The sequence below is a fragment of the Ornithorhynchus anatinus genome, chromosome 7 (genome assembly GCF_004115215.2).
Source record: "Ornithorhynchus anatinus isolate Pmale09 chromosome 7, mOrnAna1.pri.v4, whole genome shotgun sequence".
NCBI lineage: Eukaryota > Metazoa > Chordata > Mammalia > Monotremata > Ornithorhynchidae > Ornithorhynchus > Ornithorhynchus anatinus.
Window position 1 is genome coordinate 55,110,951 of NC_041734.1, and position 13,403 is coordinate 55,124,353.

A 13,403-nucleotide genomic window follows, 5' to 3' on the forward strand; every position below is an offset into this window, starting at 1 on the left:
CTAGTTACTGATTGTTCAGGAACAGACTGTTATTACTCTTAGCCTCTGAAGTTCTTTGTTTTATGTACGTGTTAAGTGCTTACTATGTGCCAGGCACTGTACTAAGCACTGGGGCATCTACAAGCTAATCAGGTAGGATACAGTCCATGTCCCATTTTACAGATGCAGGTAACTGAAGCCCAGAGAAGTTGTGACTTCCCCAAGGTCACACAGCAGCAGGTGGCAGAGCCAGGATTAGAACTTGGGTCTTTCTGACTCCTAAGCCTGTGCTCTTAACCACTACGCCATGCTACCTTTGAGACATCCATAGATGTGGCCTGGACTGAACTGGGTGTGCCACAGAGAACAGCCGTTGGCAGCTTTACAAACCTTTGCAACAATTGCCCAAGTAAAGATAATTTTCCACCGTTAAAACTTGATATCACACAGGCTTCAAAGTGGCCACTGGGGGAAAAACACCTAGGTATGGTAATCTAATCCTTTGCCTCTGGGACAAAAAGTGTACTGGAACAATTTCAGAACTGCTTCTCAGGATTGAAGTCATTACTTAAGCTCATTCAGAATTTAACCTCGGCTCATGTACAGAATAAGTCAGCTTATTTCAGCCCAGCAGGGTTTCTGAATACCTGGAGAGGGGGAATTTAGGCTGCACTTGACAGGTGACTTCCTGGTTGATTAAGTGCCCCTGATTCATCTTGTGCCATAAACGTTCTTTGCAACTTCAGAGAATATCTTCTTGCAACGTGATTCGGTTGGGGCTTTAATTTTTCCCTTGTAAATTTAACTTCCCAAATGCCGGCCCATTTCTCATTTGACTCCATCCTTCCTTTCTCTTTCCATTTATTTGAGTAACCGCTACATTGACATATTGCAACCTTGCCTTCTACGCCATTGGCAAAGTTGCCCGTGCTTAATCGACACTCTTTTCTGCTTTTCCTAAAAGTCTCTTTTCTGACTCTCTAGCTTCAGTGCTGTGGTAAGGGAAGTCCAGAGCACGTACAACCCACATGTCCAAAGGAACTCCAGAGGCATAAAGTGAGTTTCCTCTGTTTGGTTTGCTTCCCTACTGACCTGTCTTTGCAGCAAGGCCTCTGGTGTGAAATTAGTCGTCAGTAACAGCTCAGAAAACTAGGACTGGGACACAGAAGCTAGTGTGTGTCCCCGCTCCCCGCTCTGAGGCCCTGGGAGACATTCTGCCCTTAGATCCAACCTCCCTAGGTGCCCATTGAGAAATAATGATTGGCTGTGTTGCTGATAAGCTGGCAGACGGGCCTGCCTCTTACAATGCACGTAAGTTATGTGTCCCCTCTCCTTAGCTAATGGTAGGGAAAGCCAAGGAGAGAGAGAAAGAAGGAAGAAAGAAGGAAAGAAAAGAAAGAGAAGGGAACTCAGAAGCAGATAAAGTTAACCCTGCCAGGTGGGAGGAAACCTAATAATAGTAACTGTGGTATTTGTTAAGCATTTACTATGTGCCAAGCACTGTACTAAGCTCTGATGTAGATACAAAATAAAGCTTCTATTTGATGCCCATTTCTCCTGGGAACCATTTTCCTTCTTCTGGAAAGGTGCCAGTGGTGAGACAGGGCTATCGCTTGATATGATCCTCTACCCTTGCTCATAAGTGCTTTTCAACCTCAGTGGTTGGCACGGGTCATGATTAGGAAAAACTAAGGACTAGCAAGTGGATACCTTTTTTTCGGCAACCTGCTTGGCCACTTAACCCATCAAGGAAGGGTAGTTTCTAAATCAGAGGAGTGAGTCGGGCGGGCGGGAACTGAGATTTCAGAAGGTCCAGGGTTTTTCCCTTCCACATCAAGATATTTATCAGAAAAAAGGAGTCATGGGGGGACATGTTCCCAAATCATTCTCTGATAATGAAATTCCATTGTTATTCCTATCTTTTTCAAACTAGAATTGCCTAGTTGAAATTCACAGTGTAATCGATGCTAAACTTCAGCTGGTTGGAATTGTGGGAATTGGAATTGCCAGTGTCACGGTAAGGACATGTTTGAATATATTGCCCCATGGTGGGGTTCTGGTCTGGGTGTGTAAGCCCGCTGTGACCTTGTCCAGTCCAAATCATTTGAGTTGTCAGATAAGAGTATGCTTAATACAGTGCTCTGCATATAGTAAGTGCTCAATAAATATGATCAATCGATTGAGTGTCTTATTAATGTTTTTCATGTGCTACCTCTGGAGATTTAGTTCAAAGGATTTTGCATCCTCATACTCGGCACCCCTTGGAAAAACTCCCCTCCCTAAATGTGGAACACATCTGGGATCGGGACTGAATTTTCTGGATGAAAACTCTCCATAGAACAGAAGTTCTAAGTCGTTCAGTAGCACTGTGGAGCCAAAGCAGTTTTGGAATGCCCCCCATCCAGATGCATTGGAAACTCTAGAAGCTTTCAATTCATCATTTCACCTGAGATCTAGAAGCTGATTTCTGTCTACTTATTTTGAAAGCATTATTATCCGGGGATGATTTTTCAGGAAATTCTCATGTGAAAGCTAATTTATCAGATTAGGTGATTTTCATTAGCAGTGATGAGTAAAAAACAGTTTTTCAGGGGCTCTACCCACTCACTAGTCAATCAGTTAAAATAATTTGTTGAACACCTACTGCATGCAAAGCACTGTACTGAGCACTTTGGAGAGTATAGTAGAATTAGTAGACATAATCTCTGCCTTCAAGAAATTGATGATCGTAATGGGGGAAACAGATCAAAATCAATTGCAGGAAAGAGGAAGAAATAAAGTAAATATATATACCTAAGTGTTATGAGGTTGAGGAGCTTGGAAGGGCTGAAGTCACAGGTCTCTAGTGGGGGTGACAGATTAAAATAAATTGCAGCTAGAATGAAGCAATAAAATATAGATGTACCTAAGTGTTATGAAGTAGAGGGGCTTGGAAGGGCTGAAGTGACAGTGGGGGAGAATTTAAAGTGGTGAGATTAGAAACTCATCTGAGAAGGACCCCTCAAGGAGATGTGATTTTAGAGAGACTTTGAAGATGATGGAGAGATGGGGAGTGCACTAGTCCATTGGATGCGAAATGGGAGGGAGTTCCAGAAAAGGGAAAGTTGCAGACAAAATGCTGGCAATGGGGAGAGGCAAGAACGAGACAAATGGTGAATAGGTTAGCTTGAGAAAACTGAAGCTTGCAAGCCGGGGTGTAGTGGGAGAAGAGTGTGAATAAATAAGGGTGACGGGAGCTGATGGAAGGCCTTAAGGCCGAGGCGGTAGAGCAGAAAGTCAGCAGAGTTGAAGAATGAGAGAAATCGGGGCTAAAGATGATAGAGAATGCACCTAGTGGACCTACTGATCAATAGACCTAGAAAGCTGTGGTAACAAATCCAGCTCTGGAGTAATTTTGAGTTTGGCTCTCAATTAGATCTGTAAATATACAGATTTTAGGGATAAACTACTGTTTATGCAGGGGAGAGACACAGTTGGACGCAGGAAAAAATCATACACAGAGTTGAAGACACCTAGAACGAGGAGATGATTGATTAACTGAGTGATTAGTGGGAAATTTGGTCCCACAGAGACATGGACCTGCCCCTATGGGTGATGGCAAGACTGTGGTAGAGAGAGCGGGGAGTGCCCAAGGAGCAGCTGGCAAGGAGAGGGCTTACCTACATCCCCAGAGCCCTTTTCATTGCAACTGTGTTCTCGACTGTAGCTTGTCGTGGGCAGGGAACATATCTACCTACTCTGTCATATTGTATACTGCCAAATGCTTAGTACAGTGCTCCGCACATAGTAAGTGCTGAATAAATACGATTCATCAATGGCTCAGAGGCGAGGACAGATGGGCGAGAAATATGATGGTGAAGAGGGAGCCACTTGTGAGTCAGTCAGAGCATAGAGAGGCAGTCAATCGGTCATATTTGAGTGTTTACTGTGTGCAGGGTACTGTACTTTGGGAGACTACAATTTCCACTGAATTGATTGGTGGAAATGTAATTTCATTGACAAATAGTCAGGAAACCACCAGAATATCTATGATGATTTAATTAAAATTAGTGTTGCATCGATTAAAAGTTAGTGCCTGGTGCATAGTAAGCGCTTAACAAATAGCATAATTATTTTAAGTTGATAAATGTGATGAGTGGGCCTTTGACATACCTGGACATCCTCTGGGTGTTAAAATAAATTGTGACAGGCTGAAGGATGGCCAAGTTTTTCCTCATATGGTACTGTTTTCCATTAATTGTTTTGTTTAAGAAGCCTATTGCATCAAGATAGCCTGATTAGCTTCTAGGAAGTTATTTGTGGCAAGAGTAATGGCAATGAGAACAGGCAGCGTGGAGAAGCAGCAATGACCTAGTGATAGAACATGGACTCGGGAGTCGGAAGGACCTAGCTTCTAATCCTGGTTCTGCCACTTGGCTGCTGTGAGACCTTGGACAAGTCATTTGACTTCTCTGGCCCTCAGTTACCTTGTCTGTAAAATGGGGGATAAGACTGTGAGTTTCACGCGGGACGGGGACTATGTCCAACCTGATTGAAGTGTACTAAGCATTTGAGCGCTGTACTAAGCATTTGGGAGAATACTAAACTTGAGAGAGTACAATATAGTTGGTAGACCCATTCCCTGCCCACAACAAGCTCACAGTCTAGAGGGAGAGACAGGCATGTTGTGGGGCCGAGGGAAGGGTGAATAAAGGGAGCAAATCAGAGTGGCGCAGAAGGGAGTGGGAAAAGAGGGCTTAGTCAGGGAAGGCCTCCTGGAGGAGATGTGCCTTCAATAAGGCTTTGAAGGTGTGGAGAGTAATTGTTGGATATGAAAAGGGAGGGCTTTCCAGGCCAGAGGCAGCATGTGGGCGAGAGGTCGGTAGCGAGATAGATAGTTGAGGTCGAGATACAAAGAGTAGGATGGCATTAGAGGAGCAAAGTGTGCGGGCTGGGTCGTAGTGAGGTGAGGTAGGAGGGCAAGGTGATTAAGCCAGATACACAGGTATCAACAAGGCCTCATGTCACATGAATATAAACGCGACCCACTTCTTTAATGTGTTTTCTTCCTCTTAGATATTTGAAACAAGGGAGTGTCAGACTTCGTGGTAGTAGAAATAGTATTTATTAAGCACTTACTCTGTGCAGAGCGCTCTTCTAAACACTGAGAAAGAATACATAGGCAGAAATTAGTCACGGTCCCTGCCCCTTGAGGGGCTTGAATCCAAGATGCCACTCTCCCCGGAGTCTTCTACTTCTGTCACTTCTAGGTTGGAGAACTGAGGAATCAGTTCGGTAGCCACTAGGTGTCTTCACTGATGCGCAGATATATTGGAAAGGGAAAAGGGAAGTCAAGGTGCATCCCCCAGCCAGGTGTTTTTCACTCTACATTTAATACTCATTTAATATTTACGAGAAGCAGTGTGGCTCAGTGGAAACAGCCCGGCCTTGGGAGTCAGAAGTCATGGTTCGAATCCCGGCTTTGCCTCGTCAGCTGTGTGACTGTGGGCAAGTCACTATACTTTTTGTGCCTCGGTTACCTCATCTGCAAAATGGGGATTAGGACTGTGAGCCTCACGTGGGACAACCTGATTACCCTGTATCTACCCCAGCACTTAGAACAGTGCTCTGCACATAGTAAGCGCTTAGCAAATACCAACATTATTATTATTATTAATATTCCTGCAACACTTACACACTCAGAAGCCAGTTTTCTGGGTATATGGTTAAAAAAAATCTTCACAGGCTATCTCAAATGGAATTAACACCATGGCACAAAGATTTAGTCTTCTTCTTGGCGATGCCATCAGAGTTGAGATTTGAAACTGGCATTCATGCTGAGAAATGTGCTGGAAATTCTTGTAACTTTACAGTTGTTTTTTTATGGTATTTTTAAGTGCTTACAGTGCTTTTTTTTAAAGTGCTTTTATAGTGCTTCCAGGCACTAGAGAAGTAGCGTGGCTCAGTGGAAAGAGCCTGGGCTTGGGAGTTAGAGGTCATGGGTTTGAATCCCGGCTCTGCCACTTGTAGCTGTGTGACTGTGGGCAAGTCATTTAACTTCTCTGTGCCTCAGTTACCTCATTTGTAAAATGGGGATTAAGACTGTGAGCCTCATGTGGGACAACCTGATTACCCTGAATCTACCCCAGCGCTTAGAACAGTGCTCTGCACAAAGTAAGCGCTTAACAAATACCAACATTATTAAATACTGAAGTAGATACGTGGTAATCAGGTTGGACACAGTCTATGTCTACATGGGGTTCACAGTCTTAATACAGTGCCTGGCACATAGTTAAGTGCTTAACAGATACCATCATTATTATGAATTCCCATTTTGCAGATAAGGTAACAGGCACAGAGAAATGAAGTGACTTGCCCAAGGTCACAGCACAGACAAAGTGGCAGAGTGGGATTAGAATCCAGGTCCTTCTGACTTCCAGGCTTGTGTTCTATCCACTAGGCCACGCTGCTTCTCAACTACTTCTCAGTTCAGCGTAGCAAAAATCCAAACCTCTGTCCCTGGAGGGCTATTTAAATCAGTCGGTGATACTTACTGAGCATTTACATGTGCAAACACTGAACTAAGTGGTTGGGAGAGTATAATACAACAGAGTTGGTAAATATGGTCCCTGCCCACAGGAATTTACAGTCTAAAGGGGGAGATAGGCATTAATGTAAATAAATTACCGATATGTATGTAAGGTGAATTATCAAGTGATTAAAGGGTACAGATTCAAGAACATAGGTATCCATGAAGGGAGAAGGAGTAGAGAAAAAGAAGACTTAATGGAGGAAGACCTATTGGAGATGTGATTTTAATAAGGCTTTGAAGGTGGGCAGAGTGGTGATCTGGCATATATGGAGGGAGAGGGAGTTCCAAGTCAGAGGAAGGTTGTGAGAAAGGGGTCGGCGAGATACATGAGATCAAGGCACAGTAAACAAGCAGGTGCTAGAAGAGTGAAGACCATGAGGTTTTAAAGAAGAAGGGCCTATGTGGATCTTTTTCATGAGGCTTTGTTATTTACTCTGGCTCAATCACCTTATTTAGGTGGCCCTAGTCTAAGTCAACCTGAATGCTGGGGCTGTCTTTTTTTTTTAATGATTTTTTTTTGTGCTCACTATGTGCCAGGCACTGTTCTAAGCGCTGGGGTAGAAACAAGATGATCAGGTTGGACAGAGTCCCTGTTCCAAATGGGGCTCACAGTCTTATTCCCCATTTTACAGATGAGGTAACTGAGGCACAGAGAAGTCAAGTGACTTACCCAAGGTCACATAGCAGACAAGAGCCATGATTAGAGGCTAGGTCATTCTGACTCCCAGGTCCATGTTCTATCCACTGGGTCATGCTGCTTCTCCACGCCGCCTGTTCTCATTGCCATTACTCTTGCCACAAATAACTTCCTAGAAGTGATCAGTCTATCCTGATGCAGTAGGCTTCTTAAACACAAAATTAATGCATGGCAGTACCATATGAGAAAAACTTGGCCATCCTTCAGCATGTCACAATTTATTTTAACACCCAGAGGATGTCCAGGTATGTCAAAGGCCCACTCATCACACTTATCAACCTAAAATAATTGTGGTATTTGTTCAGAGCTTACTGTGCACTGGGCACTATCTTATAATCGATGCAACACTAATTTAATTAAATCATCATAGGTATTCTGGTGGTTTCCTGACTCTGTCAACAAAATTACATTTCCATGAATCAGTTATTCAGTGCTTAAAATTATTTCTTGCTAAACTCAGCGCTGGGGAGAGTTCTATAGAGTTGGTAGACACAGCGCAACTCCCAAGGAGTTTATAATCTAGCAAAGAAATTGGACATTTGGAAATGGCTAACCTGTCCTGCCTTCTATTCCAGATCTTTGGAATGATATCAAGTATGGTGCTTTGTTGTGCAATCCGCAGCTCCAGAGACATAATATAGCACTTTCCTGCATGAATACTACGTACGAGAACTTTCATACTAAATGCCACAAAGCAATGTCTTCATTCCTGGTTTTAATAATTGAAAGACACGTAAGGTCTAAAAAGAACTTGGTTTTAACTGTATATTTGCACATTTAATATACGTGTAATTGATATTCTGTTTGCAGTGTGGGTGAGTATATAATGTGTACCGGTGAGCTTTCATTTTTTTATGGTATTTGTTAAGCGCTTACTATGTGCCAGGCACTGTACTGAGCATTTTTCACATGTACACTTCGTGTTTGGTGCATGCAGTATGCTCCTTAAAACTCTGTTTAGGTTGAATTCCTGTTATTATTGTCATATAGGGACAAAGGACTATTTTTAAAAAAGGGCTTTAATCAGCTTTCAAAACTTGATACAAAAGAACTGAGGAAAGAAACTTAGTGAGTCAGGTGATATGAATCTGAGCAGAGCAGACTGCACGGTGAATACAATAAACTTCCGAAATTGAGAGCTTTATTTGATTAATCAGTAGTGAATGTGGCACCATGGAGGGTGGATTTCACCAGGTTTATTTCAGATTTGGTTCCATGCCAATATCGCATTTTAAAAGCAAAAGAGCTCTAAAAATACTATTAAAATGACATTTGAATTTAAATGTCATCATTTCCTCAAGTTACAGAAAACCTTTAAGTAGTGGCCTTTTCAGATAAATCTGGGCCTTTGTGAGGCTAAGATATGTGATGGGTTTTTTTAAGGGAAGGACCCTTGTTTTTATAAGGATGCACGTATAAATAGCACTTCAATAGTTTTCTGTTTGCTTCTATTGCACTACCACCGTTTTTAAATGATTTTTATACCAAATTTCTAACCCTGTTGTTTGGGTTAAGTCAAGAATTTCAAGCAAGAAATCTGGCTAATACAAATTGTAAGAGAACTGGTGTACTGGGCCTTTGGTGGTCACTTTTGGGGTGTGCATGTGTTTTTTTTAATAGTACTGTTTTTGTAAAATACCTCACAGCTTGAGTTTACATATTTTTCATAATTACTTTTGTATTTTTCTTATTTATTCAATCAGTGAACTCTTCTCTTTAATGAACTAAATAGTCCACAAGGTTTCCCCCATCCACTGAAAATAAAAGTCAAAGGTTTGAAACTTGTATACTATTTAATGGGCTTCACTGCCCTAGGAGAGAACAGTTTCTCCTACATTGGTATTCAGAGCAGGTCTAAGACACAGATTTTGAAAAACATGGTAAAAAACCCATATGAAAATTGGACATGGTCCCTGGCCTTCAGGAGGTTCAAAGGTAAGAATAAGGATGGATCAGGGGGTTGGTGATAAACACATTAAGATGGATGAAACAATATGAGACAAAGATGATGATAAATAAAAAAAGCAGTAAGGCATTGTGGCTAGAGAAGCAGAGTTGTCAGACTTGTCGTTTCTCAATAAGTCAATCAGGCAGTGGTATTCATTGAGCGCTTACTGTGTGCAGAGCACTGTACTAGGTGCTTGGGAGAATGCAATAGAAACTTAGTAGATACGTTCCCTGCCCACCAGAAGCTTACAGGCTAGAGGGAGAAGCCTCTCAAGCCAACAGTCATGATGGTCAGAGCCCCAGCCATGACTACAGCGTTCCCATCGTTCTGGAAGTTGAGAAGGCCTCTCGCCACCGGAGTCTCCTCTCTCTTTCTGATCTGGAGGCCAGAGTCAACGGGATTCCTGGGGATGAGGAGTTGGGCAGGTATAGCCTCTCTTCCCCGCAGCCAGCCCTGGAGCTCTGGTGTGAGGAGAAAACCCAGCAAACATCCAACTCGACCCCTCACTTTTGGGGTAGGCTTGTGTTTTAATCAAAGATCAGAATCTAAATTGACATGTTTATCAAAACTTTGATAACCTCACCTGCTGAGCAGCATAGATTTAAAGAGCCAGCGGTCATGCAAAAGCATGAGGGACATCAGGAGGTGTTTACTAAGGATGTGCAGGCAGTGGTGGCTTGAGAGGGACATGTGCAGTGAAGCATAATAATGCTGGTATTTGTTAAATGTGCAGAGCACTGTTCTAAGCGCTGAGGTAGATACAGGATAATCAAGTTGTCCCATGTGAGGCTCACAGTTATCCCCATTGTACAGATGAGGGAACTTAGGCCCAGAGAAGTTGTGACTTGCCCACAGTCACACAAGCTGACAAGTGGCAGAGCCGGGATTCGAACCCATTACCTCTGTCTCTCAAAGCTCGGGCTCTTTCCACTGAGCCACGCTGCTTCCCAAGCAGCAGACACATCATCTCTTCCCTCCCACCCCATCATTTGATCTCATGATGCAGCACATACCTTGTGACTTCATTACACTGTAGGTCTACACAGCAAAGAAATAATAATAATAATGACTGGTATTTAAAAGTGCATATATGTGTCAAGCACTATACTGAGCTCTAAGACAGACACAAAATAATCAGGCCAGACACAGTCCCTTCCCACATGGAGTTCACAGTCTACCTATGGAGCACATTTGGGAGCCCCTCATGCTAAATAACTGTGCCCACTCACTCTGAACTTGGGCAGCAACTGACTGCCCACTGAGCCCTGGGAGGATGAGCTAAGTCAGGTGCTAGGATGGGGAGGTGGAGAACAGAAGCAGGCCTTCCTCCAGATGTGGCAGGGGCAGAACCAGAGAAGCAGCATGGCCTAGTGGATAAAGCATGGGACTGGAAGTCAGAAGGACCTGGGTTCTAATCCCAGCTCCACCACTTGGCGTGGCTTAGTGGAAAGAGCGCGGGCTTGGGAGTCAGAGGACGTGCGTTCTAATCCCGCCTCCGCCACTTGTCTGCTGTGTGACCTTGGGCAAGTCACTTCACTTCTCTGTGCCTCAGTTACCTCATCTGTAAAATGGGCATTAAAAGTGTGAGCCCCACGTGAGACAACCTGATTACTGTGTATGTACCCCAGTGCTTAGAACAGTGCTTGACACATAGTAAGCGCTTAACAAATACCATTATTATTATTATTTCATTTCTCTATGCCTTAGTTATCTGATCTTAAAATGGGGGGTTAAGACTGTGAGCCCCATGTGGGACATGGACTGTGTCCAAACTCATTAACGTGTATATACCCTAGCACATAATGCCTGGGACATAGCAAGCAATTAATAAATGCCACTAAAGAGAAAAAAACTGTGCCCACCAGTTGCTGTGGGTTTAGGAGAGGGAGGCACCAGTCAGGAAATGTCTCTGGATTACTGGGGTGGAGCAGCTGAATGCCCCTGCCTTCCTGACCCCAGCCCTAGAGCCAGTCTCAGAGGAGGGACCCTCCGGCCCCCAAGCTCACAGGGTGCAGCACTGAATCCCCTCGACCTCTGGCCCCTCCCCAGGGCATCCCTCTGAGCCCGGGCCAAGGGCCAGGATGACCACTGCGGCAGCTGCAGGCCCTTAGAAGCTCAGGGGTCAGCAGGGTCCAGGGACAGAGGTCTCGGTCCCAGGGATGAGGTCAGATGAATAGGTCGATCAATCAGTAAAATTCAGTAAGCAACTGGGTCTGTACTAAGCACTGTGCTAAATGCTTGAGAGAAGACACTGCCTTCAGGAAGCTTACAGTCTAGCAAGAGAGACTGACACTAAAATAAATAGGAGGAAGTATTCACGTATAAAGAGATGTGCCAAAGCGTTGGGGAGGGGACATCCAGGTCCTTCGGTGGGAAAAGAAAGGACGGAAAAGTCATGGAAGGTAGGTCCTGGGCTAGTGTCCCCGCCAGGCTCTGTGCCCTCTTTGGTGCCCGGACTCCAGGGCTGGGTTAGGGCTTGGACTCCAGCTCTCTGCTCTCCCGCTCTGTCATGTTTGTGTTTGCTGCTGCTCCTGGTGCAGCCCACCAGGCCCTGGCTACCTCCATCCCTTAGCCGATCTTTCCTGCTGCCCTGGAGAGGTGGAAGGAAAGGGGGCTCGTGGGAGGAAAATCATTGCTCCTGTGGTGTCTTAATAAGTAGGCTTAACAGACTAAACTTTTCCAAGACGCTTTCATTTTCTGGGTCAGTGAGAGGGGAGTGATGTTGGCAAGGGACTTGAATGGTCGGTCCCTTGTTCCTGCAGTTGCAGCCGTGGCCAATCCCCCACCCAGGGGCCCAAGTAGGAGACCCCAGCCAGGGCTGCCCAAACACCGAGCAAGACAGTAGGCGAGCGGCAACGGCTGGGCTTTGGGGTAGGATGCGTCCGGGCAGAGGGTCCAGAAAGTGGTGGGGACAGCCGCCAAAGGAATCCGCCGAGCTTTTCCTTGGGTGGTATAAGGCAGTTGCAGAGCCCCGAAGCACCTCTGCTCCACACCAACTTCAAGCTGACCTCGCCCACCTGCCAGTTTCCTCTCCAACCCTCACCGGTAAACACCAATAGACCCCCGAGCAGGGCCATATCCAAGCTTCCCGCTTTCCCCTCAGCAGGGCCAAGTCCTTCCTCTCAACTCCTGCTCCCTTCAAGCTAGCCCAGCAGCCTGGCTTCCAGTGGCCAGGGTCTCCTTCTTGAGCCATGCATCAGCTTTTCACCACCCACCACTGCCCAGCCCCTCCGCCCTGCTCCTTTACCACCCCACCCAGCAAGGATCTAGTGGTGCCTAAATTGTTTGGCCCTTTTTTTGAACAAACTTTGTTCCAGAATAGATTTTATTTAGGGAGGGAGGATCACCAAAAAACTAAATGAATATGGCTGCCACGTGTGTGCAACGTCAGAAGGGAAGAAGGGGGATACCACACTTGTGCAGAAGCCATCTTTCCTTGGTTTGGCTTGAGGCACCGTCTTATTGATGTCTCAAGCCACAGCCATTTTGAATGTGTCAGGAAACACACTGCCACCCATGGAGGTCCTCAAGGCTCAGTTCTGGGCCCCCTTCTATTCTCCATTTAAAATCCCTCCTTCAGGGAGTTCATTAGCTCCTATGTTCTCAATTCTGACCTCTCCACCAATGACTTCCAAATCTACTCCAGTCCCCACCTCTCTCTTCAAATTTGCATTTCCCATGACTAAAGCTCCACTTAGATGTCCTGCCAATACCTCAAAACGAACATGTCCAACACTGAACTTCTCATCTTCCCACCCAGACCCTCTCCTCTCCCCAGCTTTCCCATCACTGTTGAAAACACCATCATCCTGTCTCACACTTCTACAACCTTGGTGTCATTCCTCTCACTGACCTAGAATTTCCCCCGCACCTTTTATATCAGACAGACCACTATTCTCCCCATCTTCGAAGCCTTACTAAAATCATAACTCCACCAGTATGCCTTCCTGACTAACCCCTCAACTCCCTCATCAATAAATCAATTGTATTTATTGAGTGCTTACTGTGTGCAAAGCACTCTACTAAGCACTTGGGAGAATACAACACAACATACACATTCTCTGCCCACTACGAGCTTCCCCAGTTTATTTTTTTCCTCTCTGCATTACTTGTAAACTTGAGTGATACTTTGATATTCACTTTTATACTCACCCCCATCTCCAACCCCATATCATTTATGTACCTATCTAGTTTATAAAGTATTTATA

At 44.8% G+C, this 13,403-nt stretch overlaps 1 protein-coding gene across 1 annotated transcript in view; it reads left to right on the forward strand.

Moving 5' to 3' along the window:
• TSPAN2 (tetraspanin 2) overlaps nucleotides 1–9,296 on the forward strand; it is a 49,606-nt gene extending 40,310 nt beyond the window's left edge. Inside the window, exons 6-8 of the mRNA XM_029069868.2 lie at nucleotides 964–1,035; nucleotides 1,913–1,996; nucleotides 7,823–9,296. Of these exons, the coding sequence (XP_028925701.1) occupies nucleotides 964–1,035; nucleotides 1,913–1,996; nucleotides 7,823–7,888 (222 nt within the window). The 3' untranslated portion in view covers nucleotides 7,889–9,296. The remainder of the gene's footprint in view (nucleotides 1–963; nucleotides 1,036–1,912; nucleotides 1,997–7,822) is intronic.
• Nucleotides 9,297–13,403: the final 4,107 nt, after the last annotated feature.